The sequence below is a fragment of the Phaethon aethereus genome (assembly GCF_964289735.1).
Source record: "Phaethon aethereus genome assembly, chromosome: 8".
In the NCBI taxonomy this organism is placed as follows: domain Eukaryota; kingdom Metazoa; phylum Chordata; class Aves; order Phaethontiformes; family Phaethontidae; genus Phaethon; species Phaethon aethereus.
In genome coordinates, this window is record NC_138584.1 from 14,638,945 (window position 1) to 14,666,012 (window position 27,068).

The following is a 27,068-nucleotide window of genomic DNA, read 5'->3' on the forward strand; positions in this document are numbered from 1 at the left end:
ACTTAATAATTAGAATGGTATCGTTTCATTGGCCTTCAATTCAATATGGAAAAAAATTACTATTACAAAGATACTGAATGAATATAGCAGGTCCCTTGATGAAGTTTAATCAGGAAAGCAGAGGAGACTGCTCTAATCCTTTCTCCATCAACATCACTCTTACACTGGCACATCCCTTTGGTCTTTGGGCCTGGGTTAATTTAGCAGATGTAAATTGAGCAGGCTTTCTGTATGTGGGACCCACACCAGCAAAGCATCAATGCACAAGTGCTACATTTTAGCATTGCCGATATTGTATAGGACACAGCTAACAAGCAATCACAGGTGGCATTTGCTAGTAATTGCCATCTAAATGGTGGATTTCACAGTGCCATTTTATCTGCAGTTTGCAGTTTCTCTGTGTGTGATACGGTATACCGCAGCAGGAAAAGGTCAATAGTTGCTTCAAAATAAGAGTGGATACCATATCAATGTCATTACCAGGAAATAATTTTCTAGCTTTTTCAAATATATTAATACCAGAATTTTTCAGTCCTTTTACACACACCTTCCTAGTAGTTCCTCCCTTTCCTCCTTCTGTTTTGCAACACAGTATTACAGAACACTTATCCTAGCAGTGTCCTCAGTGCCTCAATACACTTTGCGGACCCTGTTCACTAGGTGTCAGATCACACTCACGTCATATTGCTTATGCCTATTTTATAGGTTATGACTGTAAAGTGTGGGAACTTAGTGTACATATATGGCAGTACTTTTTTTTTTTTTAATAACAGAATAGCTCCCAGTAACAACAGAAAAAGCCAACTAGCACAGACAGAACTTAACTGAATATCTAACTAAAATAAAAAGGAGATTCCTTTGGCCTGTATGCAGGAGATATGAGACTTCATAAAATTTGAAGTGATAGCACAGTTTTTCTCAGTGACCCATGCTCATGACCTGTAAATTCATGAATTATCACTGTGCTGTTGTTCAAACAATAGGAAGCTTCAGGGGTGTTTAATCTTCTGTCTAGCTGTTGTCTTCTAATGGGGAGATCTCATCCAGAAACGCAAACCTGACTTTGAAAGAAAGGTCCTTTTCTTTAAAACTGTTATCTCTGCAATTTGATTAGACTGCAGTCTTTTCTACGAGTTAGACCTTTTCGACGCAGTGGCTGAAAACAAGTGCTGTTCTTAGACACATTATGTGCCCAGCAGGAATTTACATATGGCCTTGGACATTAGAATCTAGTATTGAGAGAAAATACTGGTCAGAATATTGCAGTACACATCTGTAGCTTATTTTTTAAAAATCCCTTCTAAATAGCTAAACAGATTTCAATAGCCTGATAGGCAGTGAATAAATAGCAAGCTGGAATAAAAATGTCTATATAAGTAAGAAATCAAATGAGATGGAGAGAGTAGGACACTAGCCTATGCAGTTTGTTCTTGTTGAACATGTAAATGCCCTTTCCTCTAGTTACTTGGCAGTGTTGGTTTGACCTTTCAAGGATGAACCTGGTGTCGTCATGAATTTCTGGATTGCAGAAACATTTTTGGTTTGTTTTTAATCCCAGCTTGGTCATTCTTTTCCTGTGTGGCCTCAAACAATCAATGCTCTCTGCTTTAACTTCTGCATAAAGTTAGACTGCTATTAAATTTTAATAGGAAACTGTAAAATTCAATGCATTTATCTCTACAGATGAAAAAAAAAATTATTACAGTTAAATGTAGCTTTTCATATAATTGCCTAAGATAAATTTGACTGCTTTAGCTAATCAGCATCACGTTAATTTGATTATTAATAATCTTCTGCAAATGTGGTGATTTGGCAAAAAAATTTTAAACAAGTGTCTGAATGGTATTCTTGTACCACTTAACTTAATTAAGAGTAAAATAAATTCACATGTACTGGGCCAATTTTTATTTTACAAGAAGAACATATTACACCAGCTTGTTGAATTACACCAGCTTGTCGAATCACACCAGCACATTTACTGTCCTGTAAATTGTTCCATTTAACACTGGTGAGATATGCTGAGATTTAAGACTTCAAAGTATCTGTTCCTAGAGGAACTGTAGTAATGTTTTATGAAGCAGATCTACTCTTTCAGTTTTATATTTACTCCTCAAAAATAAATATTTAAAGAGTGTTTCTTGCACACTCCATTTTCTTTATGATGCTTCTTCCTACTGTACCAAACTACAGTGAGAATACCATGGATATTTTCCTGGTCTATTAAAATAATAATTCTTGAATCTTATCTAGACAGCTCTTTAAGCTCAAATGGTAAACAAGCGATTGGACTTGTGTCTATTGTATAAAATTGACATCTGATTTTTAAGCAAAGAAATAACTATGTACTAGTCCCACATAACCTGAGGTTATATCTGAAAGCTAATACTGAGGTCTGTGGCCTGTGTTGTAATCTTTCAGCACAGACAGAATTCAAGCCTTAGCAATTTAAACAGTCTACTGTGCTGTAATATGTTGTAGGAGGAGAATATTTCACCAAAGTATGACTACAGCAAGCATTTGTTTTTAAAAGATAATTTTCATTTCTTCCTCATCTTCATATCTTGGAACAAATTCCTGATTTCCCATTGCCAAATCACTTTCAGTCCCAGACTTCTTTTCACCCAGTTTTTGCATTCTACCACCATGTTAAAAATTAGCAGGAAAAGCAGGGAAGATGATGCAAGAGTGGTTTGTACTAGAATGCTACAAAGCTAAAATTCAGACTGACAAATCTTCTTTTGCTATATAGCAATCAGTGCACCTAGTTCAACATTTACAGTTGAGCTATCACTAAAGAAATTCAAAGTCCTTACTTAACGTTTGTCTTAAAGGTATCATCAGATCTTTTGGTTAGCCATGAATTTGAGCTTAGGATTGCTGATCAGAAGTTGCTTGCTCATAACTGGGCAGCAGCTCCTATGTGAACTCACAGGAGCTAGCAATTACTGCTGTGTGTTGGGACAAGCTGCTGCTGCCCAGCCTTTTAGAGTATCCTACCTCTGCCCAAACCACTGGCCCTCCACTCCAGCTGGATTCTTGTTGGCGGAGGAATCACTGTCTCATACAGTAGTGCAGTATTGATATTTTGCCTCTGAGTATGTCAGTGGCATATTTGTTGCGTCACCGCAGGTGGTGTGCAGCAGGTTTCCCTGAAGTTTGGAATGTCCTTGGAGGTACCAGCTTGTACAGAGACTATGTACTAACCTGGCTCTGCAGGAGGCAGCTTTCATAGCATCTCTGGACTGGGTCACTTTACACCTCTCTTGATATTCCCCCGTGCTCATCAAGTGAGGATTGCTGTTTATAGGACTTGAAAGCTGGTATGAAACAACGTCCTCTCTTATTCTTCTCACATGAAGAACGTGTCCTATGTTGGATATGCCTTTTACCAGCTCTGTTATAGTCTGACCAGTTTATTAGCTTTCGAAAGTTTCTGCAAGCATTTATTTAGGTGAGACTTCCTAAAATAAGAGCTAAACTCCCTGCAAGCATTCCTACTGAGCATGCTCAAACATCACCACATGGTTCTCCCACAGGGGTACTGGGCTTGTACTAACTAGCATGCTGCTACAACTGACAGCATTGCGAATCATGCATCATCCCTACAGAACGGTTGCTTGTGCCTGAACTCAGAGCAGCCACAAAACCCACAGACATACCAGATCTGAACAAAGAATGCGTTTATAAGCCATAAAGGAGTCAAAGTGTGAGCTGCTGAGAAAAAAGTGAAAAACTGGAAACGGGTTGTCTGTGAAAGGACCTCTGAGATGAGATGAAAAAGAATGGGAAAATTAGTTCCTGAGCACAGGAAAGACATGGACCTGTTGGAGCCAGTCCAGAGGAGGCCACAAAAATGATCAGAGGGATGGAACATGTCTCCTATGAGGACAGGCTGAGAGTTGGGGTTGTTCAGCCTGGGGAAGAGAAGGCTCTGGGGAGACCTTATTGCAGCCTTCCAGTACTTAAAGGGGGCCTGTAAGAAAGATGGGGCCAGATTTTAACAGGGCCTGTAGTGATAGGACAAGGGGTAATGGTTTTAAGCTAAAAGAGGGTAGGTTTAGACTAGATATAAGGAAGAAATTTTTCCCAGTGAGGGTGATGAAACACTGGCCCAGGTTGCCCAGAGAGGTGGCAGATGCCCCATCCCTGGAAACATTCCATGTCAGGTTGGACGGGGCTCTGAGCCACCTGGTCTAGTTGAAGCTGTCCCTGCTCATTGCAAGGGGGTTGGACTAGATGGCCTTTAAAGGTGCCTTCCAACACCATGTGTTCTGTGATTCTATGACTTTGTCAGGAAAGTGGCAGGTTGTCATTGTATCATAGCACCTATACAGACCTGGCTCGACTTGATATCAGGAACCAAACTTAATTCTTTACTTTCAGACAAGCAAGGAAGTTCGGTGGTTTTTTTTTTTTAATTATCTTCAAGTCAAAGCCGGTACACATTTTGCTAGAAAGCTATTGTGCGTGAACTTCAGCTGTTGATGTGTCAGAATAGAGATGGAAAAAGAAAGTCGGCTTCTGTGTAGTGAGGAATGGAAAACCTTATTTTACTTAGTGGCTAATGCCACCAGGTGGCTATTTAGTGTAATTGACTGAAAGCCGTAAAATGCGTTTTTCCTTTACCTCTAGGTAAACAAGTATTTTCATATAAATACGTTTCCAAGGGTGAATTTTTATGTGTGAAATAAAAAAATTGAAAAATAGTGAAAGTAAAAAGGGCTGATCAGTAGAGGAGACCAAAGAGAAATATACATAAAAACGATATTCCTGGAGGTTGGTGGAATGCTATGAACCTACAAACTAGATAAATGTAAGTCAGTTGGTGAAACAGGTAAGTATGAAACAGTGCCAAAGCTCAAGGGGAAAGTATTAATTAATTATAGAGAAAAATTTGTCATCCTACACTGTGACTTTTATCATCATTTATTTCCTTTTAGATGGTAGGTATAGTTGAATGACTCAACATTCCCCTCTCAGAGAAAAAATCATGTGCAAATTGCTTTGTTAGGAAAAACTTCCTATCTAAGATATTATTATTATTTCCATAATACATATTTAGCTAAGACTATAATGCTGAAGTTCTTGAAAAATGCTGTAGTCTTGTCAGTGTAGGATACACAAGAGGGAGGTGAATAAATATGGGTGTCAGTACTGTTATCTTCATAGGAAGACGAGTATCCTGCATGTGTTTGGCCAAATCTAAATGCACTTCTTCAAACACATGTCAATACATCAAAATAGAAAGCAGTAGTAACAAAAACTTCTTAGATCCAAGTTATCCATCATCAAAACAATCTGACAGGGATCCAGCCTTTTTGCACATCACTTGATTTGACACAAGTGATATTTTACCACGATAATCTTGCCAGTAACGTAGAGAAACCATTGCCTAGTGCACACATATATGAAACTTGAGCAAGGGCTGACCTTCTAAAATACCCAGGTTAGCTTAATACCTAAAAGGAAAGTTGATTACAAGGAGCCACATAATAACACAGGTACTCTTCAGACCTAGCTTCAATGGCTTATTGTTTTTCATATTACTTAGGTCTTAAAAAATAGCATAGCTATCAGTATATGCCTTGGAATGCACAATATTTAATTTCCAAAATTATATATATTTTACTTAATTGTTTCCTCAATTCTTAAGCAACAGAATTCTCCTTTATATATTCAGCATGAAGTTGCCCTTATGAAATCACTGTTGCTTTCAAAATTACAAGCTTTCACTTACTTCCTTGAGGTCCTGTAACAAAGTATGCAAAAAAAAAAAAAAAACCACCAGCTTCTTTTCATGTTAGATGTTATGTTGTTCATTTGCCACTCTGATGTTGTCATCCTCTGATGTATTCAATAGTAGATTACATGACTTTTTCTCTCTTCAGTCTTGCAGGAAGATTAAAACAAACTCCCAGCCCTCTACGTCTCTAACTGATCATTTGGTTAAGCTAGAAACTTCTGCTTTGCAATAAATACAGAATTATTATGAACACATAACAGAAGCATAATTGTAGTACACGTTACAAAGAAGATGCATCTGTGGACTTTTTATTGTTCATATATCCTAATGCATTTTGTTTCCTTGATACATACTGGATATTGACACTTAACAAATCAGCATGCAGTACTCTCTCATGGAAATACCTTCATTAAGGCTGTAGAACTGTTGATTTTTATTTTTTTTTAAGGATACTAGTATGTTTGAAAAGAGTCCTTCCAGACAGATTGATGATTGCCTATGCAAAAGGAGTGTGGGTACTTGTACTCAGTAGTTAAGAGAGTAATTGTCTTTTCCTGATTCTCTTGGTGTTTTCCTGGTTTTGTTGTTTTTTAACTCTTTGGCAATAGCTAACACCTTCTGAAATAGGAGAAGCTATAAAATGAGAAGCAAAACAGTGTTCCCTCCCTTACCCACTTTACCTTTCACAGATAAGTGATGTTTTCTTAAACTCTGATTACAGTTTTCAACAGGATTGTAGCTTGCATTTTCATCCCTCCTTGTGGGTCTTAATGAGGAAATTCCTTGCATATATTCATATATTTATAACAATGTTTCAGAACTATACACCACATTCTGTCAATGAGCCAAGACCCTAAAATAAGATCTTGAAAATATTTACATATTAATTACACTATAATCTGTGTAAATTATGAACCTAAATATTGTCAAGAATATTGGTCACTGTGGCCACCAGAGTTTTCATACTGTAAATGTATTTATGTTAGTATTTGCCATACTAATAATGAATCTGCAAGGAAGACTGTTTTTAATCAGCATAAATTAACTAGAAACACACAAGCACTTCATAAAGCATGTATGTGGTTGGGCTTACAATTTTATCAAACTCATACTTTGGGGACTTTAGGAATGGCTGTTGTAAACTGATTTTTTTTTTTCTTAGGGGGAAATATCCATATTTAATTTTAAGCTACTGATTGTGCATTATGTTTCTTCAGTTGCTGTACACTTAGATCTCAGCTTCCCAGTGACTTCCATGAGTGAGATAATACAAGTGTAACAGTCAAATAATTTGTCTGATTAGGCAGAGTAGTTCATTGTTGTTTTTCATGTTAAATGCATCTTATAAGATGCTATTATAGAGTACCTCTAAGGTTAATTTTGCTTTTATAGAAACTGAGCAAACAGTAGAACACTAACAGAGCATTTGCAAGTCTGCTGTATCTTAGTAGGCAGTACTTTTTAAGAAAGTATGACTAAATTAATAGTATTGAGATCACTAGAACTGCTCAGACCTACTAACAAGCAACTGAATTACCAGAGCCCTCCAGTCAAGGTGTTTTTTAACACAAACACAATATTCATATTCTGTGGGAGGGCAAACCTCCTGTTGGATTTTTACTGAAGAATTACGTTTTTGTGCCGCTTTGATTTGTGAGCGATTGAGGACTTGGAACAAAACAACGAAAAACAGAACTCGGAGAAGCCTGTGTAAGTAACTGCAGTTTCTGCGAGCAAAACGCCAGTTCAAGCCGGTACTCATTTGCTTTCTTGGCAAGAAACACCTGATTTTGCAAGCCTCTGTGTGTGAACACCTTCAGGCATACGAACAGCTCCGCAGAGGAGCTCTGCGGGCCTTGGCAAGGACAGTCTCTCGGGAAAAGCCACGTGGCAAGACCCATAGTTGCAAAACCGGGACGTTCATCAACCTCTCCAATGTCTGGAGACCGCACAGAAACTACCTGCCCTGAACACGTGTCGCAGCACCCCCGCTCTTCTGGGGATTCACACCGGGCAGCCACCGGCGCCAGGACACGGAGCGTTTCTAACGTGACGTTTCGCGCGCACCCCCGGGGCGGGGCGGGGCGGCCGCGGGGCGGGGCGGCCCCGGCCGCGGGCCAGCCCCGCTCTTGGGAGCGGCCTCTTGCTGGCTGGCCCCGCCCCTCTGACCCGCTCCAGCACCGCCCCCCGCAGGCAAGGAAAGCGGCCGCAGGCGCGGAGGGAGGCTCGAGCAGCGGAAGGGGTCGACCCTCCCGCTGCTCCCGCCCGCCGCTCTCCCGCCGGCGCCGCTGCTCCTCCCCTTTTCTGCGGGAGAGCAGAGCAGCGTGTGGGGCTGCCCGGAGCGAGGGCGCGCGGCGGGCAGGGCTGTCCTAGAGAAGCCGCTGCAGCTCCAGAGCGCTTTGGTTAAACTGACGCCAGTGAGTGCTCAAACGTGTGGATACTGCAAGCCTTTTGAAACTACAGATGCTTAGTAGAATATCGACAGCAGCCCTAAAGCGAATTAAAATCTCGTGAAGCTTTTAAAGCACCTTGTAGCTGCAGCCTTTCATGCAAGTATTTCTGAACTGCTTTAAAGAAAACTCTTAAGCCTGCTCGCCTTAATATTATTTTACTTGTATTTTATCTGTAAACCGCACCAACCATGTTCTTCTTGCATCTTGTTTGCTTCTTAATGTTATGTGACTATTACTTATTTTGTTTCTTCATTCATGTGCATAGGAGATGGCTGTATGGTCACTGTTACAGGAAACATGCTGATCCTGTAGTAGGGTTTGCTTGTTGGGGTGACAGACTACGTTGGTCTTAGGTCAGCCTGCAACTTTGGGCTTTTCATATAGATAAAGGTTTGCAAGGTTGGGGCCTTAAAAATTACATGCAGAGTAACTGCCCAACAGAAAGGTAAATGATCAAAGTAAACAACTGACGAGGGCAAGATCCTTGCTTCTTGTTCGTTCTTGCTGGGATATATGGAAAAAACACCAAACTTAACCATATTCTTTTGTGAGATGGGCTTATCCCTCTTCTAAAAGAAAGCGTCTCTTCAATAGGGAATAAATGTATATAACAAGCTTTAAAATCATACTGCAAATTTGTACCAACTTGTGCTTTGATGAAGAAGGCATCAAAAGTTGTGTTTTCTTTGTGGTTCCCCCCCCCTTAACTGCACCAGGAGGTAATTAAAATAATTACATAATATTCCTTTCTGAGGTTTGTGGAAGTATGTGTCTGACAGAGCAAAGGGAGCTGCAGGCTTAGTGCTTCGTTGCAACTTCACACATTTTAGCTGAAGTGTAGCGTCTTAGAGGCTTCGCTTGGGAAGCAGTATAAGATGTGTGCCCGCAGTGAAGAACGCTCTTATAAATGTTTCTTTTTTTTGTGTGTGTACTGTTTCTTCTTTCAGACAAACTTCCTCTGATCTGGGGTATGATAAAGGTTAATACTGTTAGATGCAAGTCAAATAGAAGAGGTTACAATGTGATATAAGTTGTCTTACTATAAGTAGAAAGCCAATGGCAATTTTACTCAGACTTGGTCACTTTAATGGAAGGACTGGCTGTAAGGTAAATACTTACTCTTAAACTGTTACAAAAATTAATTTTGAAACAGACAAGCCTTGAAGTTGTCTTTGAATGTTTCCTGAGTAGAAAGACCAAGAGGCTGAGGTGTGTATGTTTTGTCATCTTGTGGACATGAGTGTGTGCGTGTGCATTTGTGTTCCAAAAGTAATGAGTTTGTGAATGTGAACACTACTTGTTTTTTGCCCTTGCTCAATACAGCTATTGTGATATGATGACATTTACATGGGCAGATGTTAACCCAAGCTCTGTTTCTGAACTCGGAGGGAAGGTGACTCTTAGACAGTAAGGCTGTCCACTTTTGCTTTGTAAGAGGTGTTTCTAAAGAGATGTGGCACAAACGCCTTCTGTTAATACAGCTTACTCTCCTTCAGATGGCATTTTCCTTTTCTGCTTGCCTTCTTGTCTGGTGGTGCTCAGGAGAAGGGTTCTGTCTATGATAGTTTTTGTACTTTTGAATTGGCAATATGTTTGCCTTGCCTCCTCCTCTCATCTCTTCTTTCTCTCTGAAACTAGTTTTAGATTTGGTAGTCTGCAGCTGAAGAAGTTCTGTTAAACAGCTGAAAGAAGATAATTTCTGTGAAGAGATCCTGAGTTTGTGTGTGAACATTGTGCTCTTGAGGTATTAGGATACTAGGGCTTTCTTAGCTGTTGATATGTGCAGGGATTGTAGGAGTGTTTTCAACACAGGAGGGGTAACTTACAGCTCTCCGTTTATTCAAATCCAGTTACTGTAAGATTGTGAGATGTAGTTGGGAGAATACATTCCCATGTATATTAAATATCATTAAAAGATTTGCATTAAATTTTGGTATGGTTGGTTCAGGCTTTTGAAGATTCTATTCCTAAAATTACAGCACTCATTTTTTCCAACCATTTCTTATTCTTTCATCCTTTTTCCTTAGCAGGAGAAGGACATGACTTCTGAATGAATGGGATGATAAATTCTAAATGTTAAGACAAGTGTAGTTGTGTTGCATTGAAACTTTACAGAAGTTGGTAGCTATTATTATAAGCAAATCGGAATTTCTCTTTGCAATCTGCCTTGCCAGGCAGTCTCTTGAGGTTAAGCCACAGATAATTACTTTGGCCTTTAACCATTGATGTTTGAACTATCATAGAGTTGGTGTTGTCCTGTCATACTCCATCATAACTATGAAGAATGGTAGCTACTTCGTCTCCAAAATTTCAGTGAGTTTTTTTGTCTGACTCATTTAAAACTACTGTTCTGCATCCTGCTACTGTTGGAATAACTGGCCATGCATAGAGTACCTTTGGGACCCCTGTTCTGATTTTTTTTCTGCATGACTTTCCTCCAAATTTCTGGTGGGCTCTATGCAATGCAAGTTCCCAAAAAAGGGCACTCATTTAAAAAAAAAAACACAACCAAAAACCCCACAAAACAAACCAAAACTCTGCTTCTATCTTGAGTTCTGATCTGCCCAGCAAACATAAAATAACTTGGTAGTATGGCTCAAGAAATGCTTGATTTAAAAGTCAGATGCTAGCATTGAGTAATCTCTATATGAAATTGAATTTTACAGTTATAATCAAGTTCCATATGAAATAAATACTGACTTTCTGATTACTCAGCTTCCTTGGAAAAGCTTAACTTCTTTCTAAAGTGTTTTGCCTGACTTAGGCAAGGGTGATGAGAAGATGACTTTCGCTCCATATTTTTTTGTCCCTCTATTAATTAGAGGGCTGTATTATAAATGGCTTCTGGTACACAAGTCTCTCCCTCCCTCCACCCCAAGAGTGACATTATATTGGAAACACTGTTAGAATCACAGGTGGATTAAAGATTAAGTTTCTTTAAATAAACTTGTTCTGAAGCTTTCTTTCCTGCCGGGGGTGTGACTTATGTATTACACTGAAGATTTAAGTAGGGAGGGTGAGGGAAGGGGTAACAAATCTGCAGTCATGCTTCAAACTAACAAGTATTGAAGTATCTTTTCCATTCCAAAAAAGGGTATGAAACATAGTGGCTTGAATAACTGTCTTATACTGTAACGGTGCGGTATGCAGTAGTACCTATATCTGTAGAGAAGGGACTTCTGGATCTTATGCTGTCTTTGGTTGTATAGAGCACATTGAAAAGTTTGTGTGTAGTACAAGACTAAGTAAAATCAACAATCGATGCTGCGTGATTGTGTTCTGGCTATGGAGCTAGTATGTGCTGTAGCACATCCTTGTAACCTTGACTGGGGCATTTACTGGTTTGTGCTACCACATGGTGTGCAGCTGGCATGCAGGCAAGATAGAGGAAGGAGATTATATGTAGTCTCAGGCCCTTGGTTAACACAAGCACTTCAGTGTAATGCATTTGTCTTGGAAAACAAGTCACTGCATAGTGAAGAAATCCTTAAACTCCCTGTTGTTCTTCCAGGCTGTTCAAATGGTAGTAAGTTGACAAAAACATTGGAGACTGTCAGTTGAAAAATGCTGCAGGAAATAGCTTTTATGTTGGCCTTTTTTTTTAAACATCATTATGCTTCAGTCCTGAAGTCAATTGTTCCTATTCCCCTTCAGTACAAGGAACTTGACTGTCTGCTAATTCATAGGCTGTCACCAATGAGTTGTTGTATTTCAAAAGGTTACAAATAAGCCACTATGGCCAGAGGTTCTAAATACAACTTGCAAGCAAAATCTGTCAAGAAGGGCAAATCTACAATTGATAATAAGTTATAGTGGAAACTGAGAGTATTTTCAAATACTATAGGTAATAGCAGGCTATTTCACAACTCATACACCAGAAAACTTGGGTTGACATAGATTCTTATTTTGAATCTAGTTTTAGTGGCATTACTTGGTGATTTAAGGTTTTGATGCAGTTTATGTTATTCTTATCTAGAAAAGACTATCTTGCAGAGATCTGCTGATTCATCTTAGACCTCAAATTAACTTTTTTTTTTGTTAAATTCAGCCATGTTCCTGGGAGGAGCAGAATGATAGAATGAGTTACAGTTCTGTAAGATGTGATGCCTTTGATTAGTTTCTCAGGCTCTTCCTGATAGAGGTGGAGAACTGTGTTTATTTTTACTTTTAAAGAATGAAGACATTTGTTCCTTTGTGGTGAGGTTAAGCATGATTCACATATCACACTTCAGCTTTCCTGAACCTAACCTCTTTGTAAGAAATCCTTTCTGTGCCATTAATCCTAACACTTTTTGTTTGGCCTTGTATTTATGTATGTAGTTGTGAGATTTAGTTGTTTTCCTTCTTTTTTATGATATTCCTCTTGTCAGGAAAAACATTGTATATTCTACACACTATTGTATGTTCACTTACTACAAACCCTTATTCATTTACCTCTGTGATTAGTTAAAACTTGAAAGATTGTTACTCCTCTAATTCTAAATTACTGTTCTGCATTGTGGTGTATATGACATGCTAAATGTCTAAAAAATGCAGTCATTCCTAAGAACATCTTTTGGAGGGAAATAACACTATCATGGCTGTAGAAATCTAATGGGAGAAAAGAGGAAACCATGTAATCTTACAGAAGAATAGGTGACTGTTTTATATAGGAGTGACTTTTTGCTTGCCAGTAGCTGACCTTGTTTTTTTGACTGTTTTTTTGTTGTTGTTGTTTAGCTAAGCAGATGATGATCTACTGTGCAAATACCTGGCTGAGAATGGATATAATTGCTTGTTGATCTTCAGCCTGAGTATGAAGATACTTCTTCTTGTACCGTCTCAGAATTGCTTATTGCTGGTTCATTAGTTTAACTAGATAGCTTCCCTGGGTGTTTTTTTAATATTGTTTGGTTTTGAACTACTAATGATATGTACTCAGCTTTCCAGACTAACTCACTTTTTCCTTTTCTTGGCCAGACTGTCATATTCATGAGGGCATGACAAACTGTTTTGTGCTCTTGAAACGGGTACTTTTTTTAGAACTAAAGGAGACATCTTAACCTGCTTAGATGAGGAAGTTCTGCACACCTCTTAGATTTCCCCTCTTCCTTCCTGTATACTCAGATTTTGCATCCTTGTCTTTTTTGCTCATTATGATTGGTACGAGGCCGAAAGCTGAAGGTGTCTGTGTGTATGCTGCAAAAGGGGGTAGGGAGGCACAGTGAGATCTGAGCTGAATTAGGGGCAGCAGGCAAATGATTGTAAACTTCTATTTTTGGCTATTCCAAACTACAATTTTAAATATGAAGTTCTACTGTGTTATAAAAAGGGGTTTACTATAGTATTTGTGTTAAAGTCCAGAGTTCTTTAATCTGAAATAAAGGAATAATTTCTTAAAGCATGACTTCTAGAGAAGTACTGTTTTGTCTACAATAACATTTAGGAGATATTTTCCTGAAAATACAAAATTAATCTTTAACCAGAGAACGATTTGCTATATAAAAGCACTTCCCATTTTCCCTCTGCCTCTTTTGCTGTGGAAGTAGAGAACGTAGAGTCCCACAACGTATTTCCAGATTAAAGGAGGAAAGGGACTTCTCAAGGCAACTGAATAAGTATTGTTTAAGGAATGCTAAATTAATATGGAAATCACTATTCTTCACAGGATTTAGCCCTCATAATTGAATGTGCATAGAGAAGATCGCTTTCTTAAAGTTAACCCTGTTTAAAAAATAAAAACTTTTTAAAAATTGCTCTTCAGTACAGTACTTCTTTCAGACTTTGGCCTTTTCATTCTTTTAGTCTCTGCTGCTTCTTTTTCTTCTGCCAGCTTTTAGTCAGTTAAATCTGACAAAGAATATTTCTTGTTTAGTTTTAAATCCCTGCCACATCTTCTGCTACTTAAACTAGAGTACTAACCTACTCTTTTTCTTGTCTCTGCGGTGTACAGCCTTATCTCTTCTGGCAGCAGCTTGTTTTGGAGATTTCACTGGTACATATAAAAGCTGCTTTAATGCCACTGTTGTACTGAAGCTTAGTTCTTAATTTTTAGCTTCCTATAGGCTTCCTTAATTTATTAATAATATCATGTTGATGTAGATTTGTGACAGTTTGGAGAAGTATTGGAACTAGAAGGAAAGGCTTACTTTAACTAGAAGTTAAAGATATTATCGTAATGTTTTCTTGAATATTTGGGAGGAGTTGTTGAGTGTTTTGGGTTTTTTTCTAGTTCCTGAAATGTAACTGTTCAACCCTCTTTCACCTCTGATTTTCTTTTATTTACTGATGTAAAGTTTGCCAAGGAGCTCTAATACTGAAGTACAAATGTAGACTTGCCCTGGATATTGTGGGTTTTTAGCACTGAATGTATGAGAACTTTGGACAAGTTAATATTGATTACTCTGAGAGAGTGTGTAAGACTAATGACATGCCTTGTCTTCATTTGACTGCTTTTTAGGTATCAGAGTTCAGCCTGAAACACCTCTGTGCCTTATCTTCATGTCCATACGTGCTGTCAGGGAACTTTATAACCTGACACTTCTTATCACTTGCTGCAAAATGGACATGGCTCTTCCAGGAGGCAGACCTACTTGCCTGGTATCAACTCCACTAGAGCTGAGAGCCCACTTCTTGTGCCTAAGGATTGAAATGAAGTTTATCTCTGTTCTCCTGGCCTTTTAGATATGCAAATGCTTTTTCTTGTGGGCGAAGGCGTTCTGTAAACAAGATGCAACTGTAAACCCTGCATGCTGCTGAGTAACAAAACAATTACTACAGCTTTTTTGAGAACAAGATTGTGGCAGAGAAAAACATTTATATGATGAATGCTGGAATTGGGGATTCTTATAACGGTTTTAGGCTCTTCGGTCCTACTACCCCACATGTTTTTCATGCATACTGTTCCCTTAACGAGAGTGTAACAAGCAATGATGTTGACTAATTGTCTGGAGGTCCAAGATCCAAAAGGAAGAGTTTAAAGGAAAAGTCTTGTACTTGTCTGCAACAAATGTGCATATTTCTTTGTCTAAATCTTCATACCAAATTCCCATTCTTTTACATGTATAAAATCTATTTCTGACACTTGTCAATTTTAGTTTTCCTGTAGAAAGAAGAACTTGTTACCTGGGAATTATTTGTCATATGTGAAGAAACAGACCCGAGTTGTGGAAACAAAAAGGCAGTCTGTAATGATGCACAATTTGGAGCTATCATTAGTAAAAGAGTGGACTTGGTACTAGCTGTGTAGTTCCTCAGTACCGTGGACCTTTATACATCAATGAAACATGTTCCAAGATCCATCTGTCCTATGCAGATGTTTAAGGGACTTGGATTTTTTTTTTTTGAGACAGAGGATGGGAGAAGCATAAGCAAAAGAAATTTTAAAAGTAATGTCAAAATGCACTGAGAGAAATAATTCACCCAGTGGATGGAGGGATCCATCTACTGTCTGTACTCTTGATGGCCTGAAACATGGTATCTGTGAACATTCTTGCGAAGTCTGGCAGTTATCAGAAGTGCACATTGCTTTTAGCTTCTGCAGTTGGGAATGCTGTCTTCTCATGCACGCTTTTGTTTTAAACATGTTTTGAAATTTTAGTACTCAACTGACTTTTCTAAAGATGACCTGTAATGCAAATGTTTGTAGTATTTAATTGCCTGTAACTCTTACTTTATATAGATGGAGCTGCCTGGCCTTGCTTTTGCTGTTTGGATGTTCACTTGCTTCTATGCATCTGTGGATGGCTATCCAAGTGGAAAAATAAGAAAAGCCTGCACTAGCATGATACCCTGTCATGGTAGCTCTCCACAGCTGTCACCTGAGCACACCATTACAGTGAATGGGACTGAATTTAAACCAGGGGACAACATAGAAGGTAACTCTTCAGTTACAGCTAAAGAATTTAATTTACTGTTTCTTTGTGTTGTAGCATGTCTTTAGTCAGTTAGCTGTACTATATCTATCTAAGCAGTTGAATCTTGTTCAGGTGATCCGTTTAGCAGTCACTTAGTACTGATAAAATGATCTTCTGGTAGTCATTGTTGAAATATTTCATTCTTCCTCTGGAGAAGAATGTCCTCTTATTTTTCTTCTTGCTTCAGTTCATCTGTCTGGACCAGATTTTGAAGGATTCTTCATACAGGCCCGGGATGCAGAACACCTGGATAGCCCTGCAATTGGTTCTTTTGTGTTAGTTGACCGGAGACTGTCTCAGCTTCTGACATGTGGCCACACCAAGGTATAGTCTAGTGTCTTAAAATGAGACATCAAGCACTGAGATGTTTGTACTAGGCGATGCTTGCAACAGGACAGAGTTAAACTATGTAATCTTCTTTGAGCTCAGTAAGTCTCTCCGGAAATTGGTCCAACTTGCAGTATAGAGGCATGGATCACTGCAACCCTGTCAGACTATTCTTACAAGCCATTTAAACTATCCTGGTGATTGAAGGCTATTGACTGCTCTAGGAAGATGCAGCATTCATAACATAATTTTTACTTGTGCACAATGAATGTAGCGTATTCCTGGTTATTGTACTTAAAAAGAGGAGGGCATGCTCTATTTGCTTTGAAGAAGAGAGTCATCAATCATTTTCCATGCTTGTTAAGGGCAGAGTAAATTTCTTGCAGCAAGGAAAGTTTAGGGCAGTTATTGTGGTAAACAAATGCTAGAATAGGCTGTTATCTTTACTGTTACTCTGTTGGTTACTGTTAATGGAGCCTTCTTAGTAACAGGTTAGATCACAATCTTCAATATCCTTTTTAGATAAATTGATTCTGCCTTGTGCAAGAGATGTGAACTCTGATTAGTGTTTCAGCAACCTGCTTGATCTTCATGAACATGTACATTGTCATCTGAGCTGGTGTGGATGAAGTTCTCAATCTGCCTAGATGTAGAAGTGGAGGAAAAAAAAATACTACCTGTCCCCCTGTGGCTTTCAATTAATGCATTCATCAGTGCTGTAAAGCTGTGGGGATGTCTGGGCTGTGCCCTCTGTGCTCTGAGGACTTAGTTCAGTGCTCCGATCTGTTTATCGTGTGCAAATAACTGTGACTCCAAGACTACTTTTGTTTTTTGTTCTCTGGAATACTAGTTCTGATCTATCTGTACAGTCATTGCACTGTCCCTTCATGCTCTTACTATCAGAAAATGGAGTATTATCACACCATTTCTGCATAAACGCTGCAGGGAGCCCTGTCTCATCACTGGAGTCTTCTGGATTGAAATATTTCTAGTTGTTCCTTTTAGCCTTGAAGTTTGTTAGTATGTATAAATTTCAGTGGTAGCCTTCATCCTAGTTGATCATGACTGGCTGAGGAAAAGCCAGTTGCACTGGGTCTGTGCAGTGTAAACAGTGCAGTGCCTGTTCAGAATTTAGCTGCAGCCTGTGATGACAGTGTTAGCTGAAATCTCCTTACTGCGCATCTACTGTGTAACTGTTGATATGTGTGTGTTTTCAGAATTCAGCTGTCAGTCACACAAGTAAAGCAAAAAAGAAATACATAAAAGTTTATTGGATTGCTCCTGGCGATGCACCAAAACGTGTACAGTTTCTGTAAGTAAATCTAATATTAGTTCTATTTTATTAAAATGCAAATAAGGTAAACCTGTACCATTGTTGCTGTCAAATATTGGCCAGCAACTGGAAAATATCCTGGGACTAATGGCCTGAAAAGTCAACACCTCTTGCTTGCTGCAAAGTCTATGTTAATGCAGAGACATTTTCTTTAGGGAAACTTTGGAGATGATGATTTTGATTTTTGTGGGGACAGTAGAAGGGGATTTGGAGGCCAGTTTCTTTAGTAGTTCTTTAGTTCTCATGCCTGTAATATACAGGGTTAATCTCTTTCTGTGCTTGTACCTAACAAAATGTTATGTATGCCCTCCTTTTATACTACTAGCTTTTTGGGAACTAATGGATAAAAGCTATGCAACTGTTCTCTTGAAGTTGTAATCTGTGCCACAGGCATGAATGTTTCTTCTATCCAGTAGAGTATGCAGTAGTATGTTTTATTTTGCCACTGAGATTTCAGATATTTTCATACTTTAATACCTAAAATGTTAGAGGTCTGCATAAGAATAAGTTGTTCAAACTATAGAAGTGTTTCCTTTTTCCTTTTTTTTTAAGTAACAATCAGCAGTTGATGTATCTAGTAATGACCGTGTGTGTTGTGTTTAAGAGCCACAGTTGTGACGAAATACAAGACGTTCTGGGTGAAGATTCCTGGTCCAATTGTTTCTCAGCCTAATGCACTGTCAACAACACCACCCTTGCATGCAACATCAGAGGCTATATCAACTTCACACCCGGTTTCCTACTTATCAAAGCCAGTAAGTAATTACAAACGTAAATAATGCTGTCTAACGCTTGTGATCAATGGAATTCAATGAAATCGCATTGATATAGCCTATTGACAGAAAAGGAGAGACGATGGATGAGCAACTTGCATATCAGAGACTGATGTGGATATCAGACAGTTACCCTCTTGTGTTAATTGAGTTGCCTGAACTTGTGTGGATTTAAAGTTGTCATGCCACATGCAGGTAAGAAGGTTGATAGAACGTTTAGAACTTAATGGTCAGAAAATACTATGCATACCTGGGAAGAAAGATGGGAAAAGAGTTGCTCTGGTCTTGACTAACAGCTTCCTATTTAGTAACTACAGTCTCAGAAACTTCCTTCTTTGAGTTCATGTGTGTTACTGACTTCCATTACTGATTCTTGAATGGATTGATGAAGCATCACTATTTGATCCAGAATAAGTGTGACTTTTAATCCATGTGTTTTCTCATTGTGTATCAGTGGAGTTCCTACTTCAAAAAGGAAACAAAAAGCTGGTCTTCCCTTCTTTTCTCCCTCATCCAACAGCTGATACTACCTCTCTGAAAATTAAACCAAAGGAAGTTTCTCTAAAGTTTTTTTACTTTCTTTTCATAGTTACTCTATTATCATGTTTTTAAGGTGAAAATTCAAGTTGATTAAAAGCACAGCTTGGAACTTGCTGTCATTTTACCTACTAGTTCTGGGGTAATTGTAGGGATGGGTTAAGAGATTGGTGTGTAGACATAGATGGCAGTTCTTTGCTATTCCCTGTATGCTTGATTCTAGAATGGGGTAGCAAGGTGGGAAGAAGAGGGAAACTCTCATTGTTTATGACTTGTTTGTTTGCTTGTCTAGTTTAATGCATCAGGTTGTGGAAGTATGAAGTTCTGCATTAGGAACCCTTCAAACTGTGATCCTGAGAGTGCTTCCTGTTTTTTTTTATCCTTCCAAGAAGAGAAGAGTTCAGTTTTTATTGAAATGAGTGGTCCAAGTGAAGGATATTTAGCATTTGCATTGTCCAATGACCAGTGGATGGTGAGTGTCCTATTTTACTTCTTTAGTTGCTTTTGTGATCTTAGTAAAGTTTGAATGGTGCTTTAGAAAAACATGCATATGGAACACTGAAATGCTGCTAGATGTCACACAAAGTAACTTCTCTCCCACAGTGCTGAAGCACAGGTTGCCTTTTATAGGTGGGTATTCAGCTTTATCTCAGGACTGACTATTTGCAGCAGAATTTCCCTGTGAATATCTGTCTTAGCAGAATTCAGCCTGTCTTATTGCACAGTAGCTGGCTGGAATTCCTGGTTAGGTAAATCTTTCATTGTTACCCGGACAAAACCCCTCACCTATTGCAACTGAGTGGCTATGCTTTCTGAAAACTATTTGCATTGCATCATTGTTTGTAGAGGAGTGACTCCATTCAATCTCAAGAAGTGTTTAGAGAGCCTTTTTTCTAACTGGTGTTGAAGTGAAGGGCTGATGCTGTTGACAAATGCATAATCCATAAACTAACTGTTGCACAAAGGAGATGCTGTTTATATTCATGTCCCTAGTGCAAGAACACTTAGTTCTTAACAATACTTTGTCCTTACAGCTATAAGAAAAAACATTTAACTAAAGAGGGTTTTAAAATAATATCAACATCCATCTCTGTCTTGTCTTGTTAATTTAGTAAATTCTGAATAATTAACGAAACTTCTGATAATATGGTTGCTACCCTGGGATGACGGGAGTGTAAATCATAATGTGCCTTACTATGTGTAATCTGTTTTACTTAATGTGGTTCCTCTTTAATACTGAAGTGTTTGAAAGCTGGGAAATAATAGCTTGACAGCTGGAGAAATCTGTTTCAAGTCTTATTGCATATATTAAATCAAAGAGCTTTTTAAGACTTACAAGAGTGGTTTTTATTGGGCTGTAAATACCTTTTTTTTTTTTTAAACTCTCCAGGGTGGTGATGATGCATATCTATGTGTTAATGAGGGCCACCATGTCCATGTAAGCACTGCCTATCTGAAGGGGCGAAGTCCTCCTGTTTTGTATTCAGAGGTACATTTGAAAACAACTAAGATACTTCCACAAACGTAGGTTTGCAGTGATGAATGGTATGCTGCTGCTTTGTGCTTTTACTTGGCACCGCAGCTCTAAATAGTAAGGTGGATCCGTAACTCTAAGATAAGATTGGTTGGACTCTTACTTTATGGTAAAATTGTTACCTTTGGAAGTCTAAATTTAATTTTTAAAAATAAGTCACATGGTGGGAGCTTACTCTACTGAAGAACTTTGTTCCCATTATTTCTTTGCCCATTGCTAGGGCTGTAGCTGCAATCAGTATATCCTGTGTTAAAGGTGGGAAGGTGAGATCATCATGAGCTGGAAAAATTGGTGGTAATAAGTCCAGCCCTTATGTTGCTGTGTTGGCTTACTGACATACCTTCTAAGCTGCAAGAGACTTTTATTCCACTACCCTGCCTCCCCCACAGTTATCTCTGTTTGTTCTTAGAGCAACAGTGACACTCTTGTCTTTTGCAGGGTTACTTTTAAGCCAGTTACTCTGTCAGTCTGAAAAGACTGTGTATTACATGTCTCCTGTTTCACAGAATGCCCTTGAAGATGTGTCATGGAGGCTTGTGGATGGTGTTCTGCAATGTTCTTTCAGAAGGAGTATTCGTCTTCCTGCTTATAAAGGGAGATTTAATATGGATGCCTATTACTACATCTTGCTGGCAGATGGGGAAGCTAGTGAAGGTAAACTTGAGTTACATATGGCTGCGTTTCTTTGAACAGCTCTGAGTTACTAATTCTCAGCCAAACCATATCTTACGTAAGGATTACTATCTGAACTATGGTTCCCAATGTCTGAGGCACTTAGACCAGTCATCTTTACTGCTTCTCTGGATCATGGGTTTTCTTTTGGAAGTTACAGTAAACTTACTCATATATGTGTGTTGTATGCCCCCTTGACGGTAGGAACTGTTAGCTTCTTGAGAGCTAACCACACCTTTTTAAAATGGAGCTAGCATCGATGGGAAATACTCTTATTTTGTGTGTGTAGTGGAGAAAGCTATTTTCTGTTGCATGGGTGAGTTGGTCCTTGTACGTTAAGTATGCAAGACAGCTTAGATGACATCTTAGGTTCTTACTATCTTGTGTGTCAGAAATTTAGTTTGTATGATTATGCTCAGTGGTCACAACAGGGCTTGCATTCATAAATAAGGAGTGGGTACACTTACAAGTGCAGTGGTTTTCATCAGCTATAAATAAACCACTTCATGTCACTGCTTAGGTGGACTAATATACAAACATCGTCGTCAGCCTCTGATCACCAATGGAATATACAATGTCACAGGCCTTCCTCAGGATATTGGAGGTTCCCGGTCCCCACGACTAATCAAGGCTCACGGTAAACTGCGACTTCTAGTTTTGTCTTACAGTTTTAGTCTTGCTGAGTCTGGAGTGTCAAGTTTTCCTCATTATTGCAGAGTATGTATTTCCTCTTGTCCTTCTGGCACTCATCTTGTATATACTGTTGGCTAGCAAGATCTGAAACTGTGAAGAGGGGGTAAAGTTATTAATTTTCATTTAAGAAACTTTTACTCAGGAAAATGAACCTTCATTTGCACTCTCTTTAATTTATAATAGGGTCTTGTTTCTGCTTACCTCTTTCTCTCTGGTTTAATTTGTTCTAGTTGCATTATTGGTTTAATTCTATTTGAAATGAGAAACGCCTCAACTGACAGTCCAGAGCCGTTGAATTTAATGAGACTTTTTTTGTCTCGCACTTTAAAGACTTTAAAGCCGGCCCATGAGAGATCTATCACTCACTCTTTGTGAAACAAATTGTAAGCAATGTCACCTTTCATCCTCTGACATCTAGGCTGGTGACAGAACAGCATCTCTCACCAGCATGTACTGACTGCACTGGCACATATGAAATGCACAATAGCCAGAGCTGCTCTGTCATGCTGTGTGGGCATAGTGTGATTACCTTTTATATGGATGTCTCTGTCCTCTAGCAAGATAAATTCTATGAAGTTGTAGTCTGAACCAGGTGATTAAAAACTTATCGCTGGTAAAGTCTGACCATATGTGTACAGACTTAAACTATTACACACTCTTTGAAGCTGTATTCATATGCAGCTAAATTACGCACGTTTACCTTGTATTCTTTTCAATTTTCAGGAGCGCTAATGTTTGTTGCTTGGATTACCACAGTTAGTATTGGTGTTATTGTTGCACGATTCTTCAAACCTGTCTGGTCTCATTCATTCCTGTTTGGAAAAGAGATGTGGTTTCAGGTGGGCAAAATCTCCCCATATCTCCAGCTGTATTTTCTAGCTTTATTGTAAGCAGAATTATAAACCTACTAGATACGAGAAACAGGAGATTAAGATTGGTGTAATTCTTATCTTTCTTTAATCTTACAAAATGGAACAATTACAAATCAAAAGTTCACCTACTTTACTAGTAACAGCAAAGTCAAGAACATTTTTAACTGTAGATCTGTTGAATGTATTGGCATATTAAGAAAGCTGTAAAGTTTCTAAAAGCAAACATAACTTTTCTAGGTGCATCGTATGCTAATGTTGACCACAGTCACGCTTACAAGCATTTCTTTTGTGTTGCCTTTTATCTATCGAGGAGGTTGGAGCCAAGTAAGTGTGTGCTTTTGTTTAACTCAAATGTAAATGTTGGGCCAAATAAATGAGAAGGAGGTCCACTGATGACTAATGTGTTACAACTATTGCCAAGGAAATTGCTGAGAAAGCTGTCCTTAGGTAGGCTGATTTCAAATTCTAGCAACACAGAAGAATAATGTTGCCTCCTTTAACTACAGTTGAAAAACCTCAGTACTTTCCTTCCTCTTTCTCACAAATAAAGTCTTTGCTTGTAGTTTATGTACTAAATCAGGCTTCTTCCCGTTTCCTCAGAGAACTTGAGTTTGGGAGGGGCATGAGGATGGGATTGCTGACTCATTAACATGGTAAACCCTCTGGGAGTAAGTGTTGTTATTAACTTGGACTTGAGTAACTGTATCCAGTGATTAAGCTTAGTCCGGAACATTAGATAGATACAGGTTGTATATGTATTGCTGTCACCTGTTTAATATGTGGTGCAGGGTGATAACAGATATTGGAAATTCTAGAGAGTATCTGAATTAAAGGTGGGAGAATGTGGTTACAGGTAGAGCTAGAAGCTAGGGAAATTGAATAAAATATTTTAGAGTTAAGATTAGAACAGATAGGGTGAGAGGGGAGACCAGTGCTGGGAGGACTTATGAAACTGGCCTCTTCTGAAGACGCAGGATTGAGGATGAAGAGCTTGTAGCATAGCTTCTACAGTCATAGTGCTTTCTGCTCTTCAGCTGGTAGAATTTCCAAATACAGCAAAAAGGTGGCACAAACCATGGACAGACTTACCAGTGTCTCATGTTGCCAAAGAAAACCATCTTCATCGAGCTGCAGGGCAGCTTACTGTGTCCTGTAGCCTCTGCCAGTCTAAACACAGTGCTGTTCCACCATTGTAACTTACTAATACAAGTATAAATAAAGTTATCAACTTTTTGGTATTTTTTCTATATCTTTATGTAGATATGATATTAAAGAAAAATGTCCTGTGTTTAGCAAGCAGGTTTTCATCCTTATCTCGGCTGTACTGTGATGGCTCTGACAGTATTTCAACCACTTATGGCAGGTTTCAGACCATCTCGTCATGCACCAAGGTACTCGCAACTAACTCATTAAGTTACAACCACAGGAATTAAATATGCCTGTTTCTTTAAAAATTCTTTACATAGAAAAGATATCTTTAAAGTAGGTAACAGTGTTCTTTTATTTACAGCCCCCCCCCGCCATGTAATAAATGTGTTTCATTGTTTTGTAGGAGGCAGTGGTTTAACTGGTTTCACTGGAGTACTGGTACAACAGCTAGAATACTAGCTGGTGAGTAGGAGTAATAGTTGTAACTCCCTTTTAAGTGATTTAAAGGAACTTTGTTCATTGTCTGGGCCTATTGCTCGTCTAAAACATCTATGGACATCCAGTCCAGGCATCTCTGAAGATTTGTTTTCTTGATGGCCACCTCCTGTGTGAGTTTTAAGTGGATCATCAGGTACAGCTTCAGGGAGAAAAAATGACTATGTAAAACCAAAGAGATTACAGACAAATCTGAAATATCTCTTTAATGAGGACCTGCTCCTATTTTGAGTTATTTCTTTTTGTCTTGGAAGATTTGAGGATAGCGTTCTTAAAGTAACATAGTTCAATGTTATTTAATGGGAGAGGGGAAACTCACAGAACCAGAAGCTGTGCTTAGTTCTATTAATAGTGACAAGTTTCCACAGGCAGCTTCAGCTTAAGCACCAATGTTGTTGTGACTTTGGTCTTGTTGGTAGTCACAAATGCTAGTGTTTATGTGACTGGGATGTGACAGAGCACTGAGCAGAATGAAAACTATCTTGGCCACCTCCTTTTCTCCCTGCCTTCCACCTCACACTGCCAAAAAAAAAAAAAAAAAGCTTTTTTGCCTGGACTCTTCTAACCTCATTCCCCAAGTAGTTGTAGGCAGTTCGTGGGAAAACTATTGCCAAAGGTGTCGAGTGGTTTTTTAATTACCCTGACACAGCACTCTTAGTGTCTTTTTATCTTGTTTTTACTGACTAGTGGTGACTATGTTCTTGGGAATGGATCTACCAGCACTTGACCTACCAGACCCATGGGACACCTATACAATGATTGGTTTTGTAGCTTGGCATGTCGCTATTGATGTTCTTCTGGAAATACACAGCTACTGTCTCGTACGTAAAGGTACAAACCCAACGAAACTCCTCTTGTTACTTGGCTTGGTCAGGATTGTGCAACAAATGTAACAGAGTGGATTGAATTTCAAGAGGTGTTCTTTGGCCTCTAATTTGGAAGCCGAAAGGGAATAACTCTCAAGTAACAGTGTCATATTTTCTGTACAAATTAATATGGGAATAAACCAGTTTTCAATACCCAAATGTTCTAGAAAAATTGGTTTTGTGCATTTTAAGTATTAGCCTCTTATTTCTCAAACCACAGTTCATAAGGGCAGACTGAAATGTGTATTTTCCAAGAATCTATCACCGTTTGCCGTGATTTTGTTCCCAGGTGGGTAGTTGAAGTCCAGGTTAATTGATGCACATTTAGTCTGCATTTTATTGTGACAAATCGCCGGTATGTATGGCTGTTATTGCATGAGCAAAATGATCAGAAACTTGAGCATAAATGCTTGCAATTTTGAGTGAACAGGGGACTGAAGGTGAAGTCCTGACTCCAATATGTCTATTGAAGCGACTGGTAGTAACTTCATTGGAAATTCTTAGCTTCACCGGCTAGTGTCACATGTAAATGACCTATATCTAAGGCAGGGATGAGACATCTGCAGAATTGAAGAAGCATGGTTAGTTAAGAGGCTGTGTAAGGTGGCATGTGGAGAAGGAGTGATTATAAAAGATGTGAAATTAAATTTCATTGCGGTAATTACTTCCTAGAAATAGAGAAATGAACCTGAAATATCTGAACAATGAATGTTCTCATGTTGGCTAATAGAAAATACTTCTTAAGGAAATCTAGTTATCTTAAACGGAAAAGGTGTTGGATCAAACAGATGTTTTGTTCAGCTCAAAACTCAGTGTTTTGATGGTTCACTCTAGCAAATGGGACAAAATGTTTTGCCACTTCAATGTCCAGAAGTTACTTTTTGTAGGTCAGCTCCAGAATAAGTTTTCACTTGTGCTGTGAGCATGATAGCACAGGCCATACAATGTCAAATGAGGCTTCAAAGTGCTTTTCAAATTTGATGCTGTCTAAGACTTAGTCACAGGATCAACACTTCTGCAGTACTAAAATGAAAAACCTCTTCCTCTTAAGAGCTGACTTAACTTTTTTTTTCCTTCCCACTAACAGTTGAAGTGATAGAGGATGACAGAGTACAGATACTGCAGTCACTCACATCTGCAGAAGCAGAGGTAAGTCACAGTTCTGTAAATAACTGCTATGAGATGGGATGATTCTTTGTTTAAACAAAAAGACTGACATATCTATGGCTTTTCTTCCCCTTTTCTTGCAGGGTCGTCTGTTTAAACAGATTGTGTTAACTATCTATGTCTGTGGAAATACGGTATTCCTCATTGCCTTCCTGGCAGCAATCAATCAAATATGAAATAAGTCATTCAGAATTTAGCGATGAAATACTGTGCAGTTGAAAAGTCTGCAAGGAATGCTTCCTATTACAACTTTTCCCTCAACACCTCCCTGAAGATGTAATTGAAGAATAATAGCACATGTGCGTCATGCTCAGTGTTAGGGAGAACTTGAATTCAAATCTATAGAAGGATGCTGCAGTCCTGCAAAAGCTGTCTTCTGATGGGACTTTTAATGGGAGTCTTCACCTGAGTAAGGAATGAAGTCTCTATTTTTAAGTGCAGTAATTAACTTGATTGAAGCTTATAGATTAAGATGACTGAGAAGATGTGCTGAAAATGCTGTTTTGATAGTCAGTTACCTAGACTTTTTGTTAATATTATTGGGAAAACTGGAAAGATT

General features: G+C 38.7%; 1 protein-coding gene across 1 annotated transcript; it reads left to right on the top strand.

Moving 5' to 3' along the window:
* Positions 1-9,210: 9,210 nt before the first annotated feature.
* Positions 9,211-26,685, top strand: FRRS1 (ferric chelate reductase 1; the record flags this gene model as incomplete). The annotated part of the gene is made up of 16 exons (XM_082002701.1): positions 9,211-9,303; positions 15,857-16,052; positions 16,279-16,415; positions 17,636-17,730; positions 18,356-18,506; positions 19,354-19,533; positions 20,452-20,550; positions 21,102-21,249; positions 21,788-21,904; positions 22,684-22,799; positions 23,070-23,156; positions 24,126-24,223; positions 24,385-24,443; positions 25,164-25,307; positions 26,430-26,491; positions 26,593-26,685. Exons 1-16 carry the CDS (start codon positions 9,253-9,255, stop codon positions 26,683-26,685), a joined length of 1,833 nt encoding a protein of 610 aa, XP_081858827.1. The 5' UTR covers positions 9,211-9,252.
* Positions 26,686-27,068: the final 383 nt, after the last annotated feature.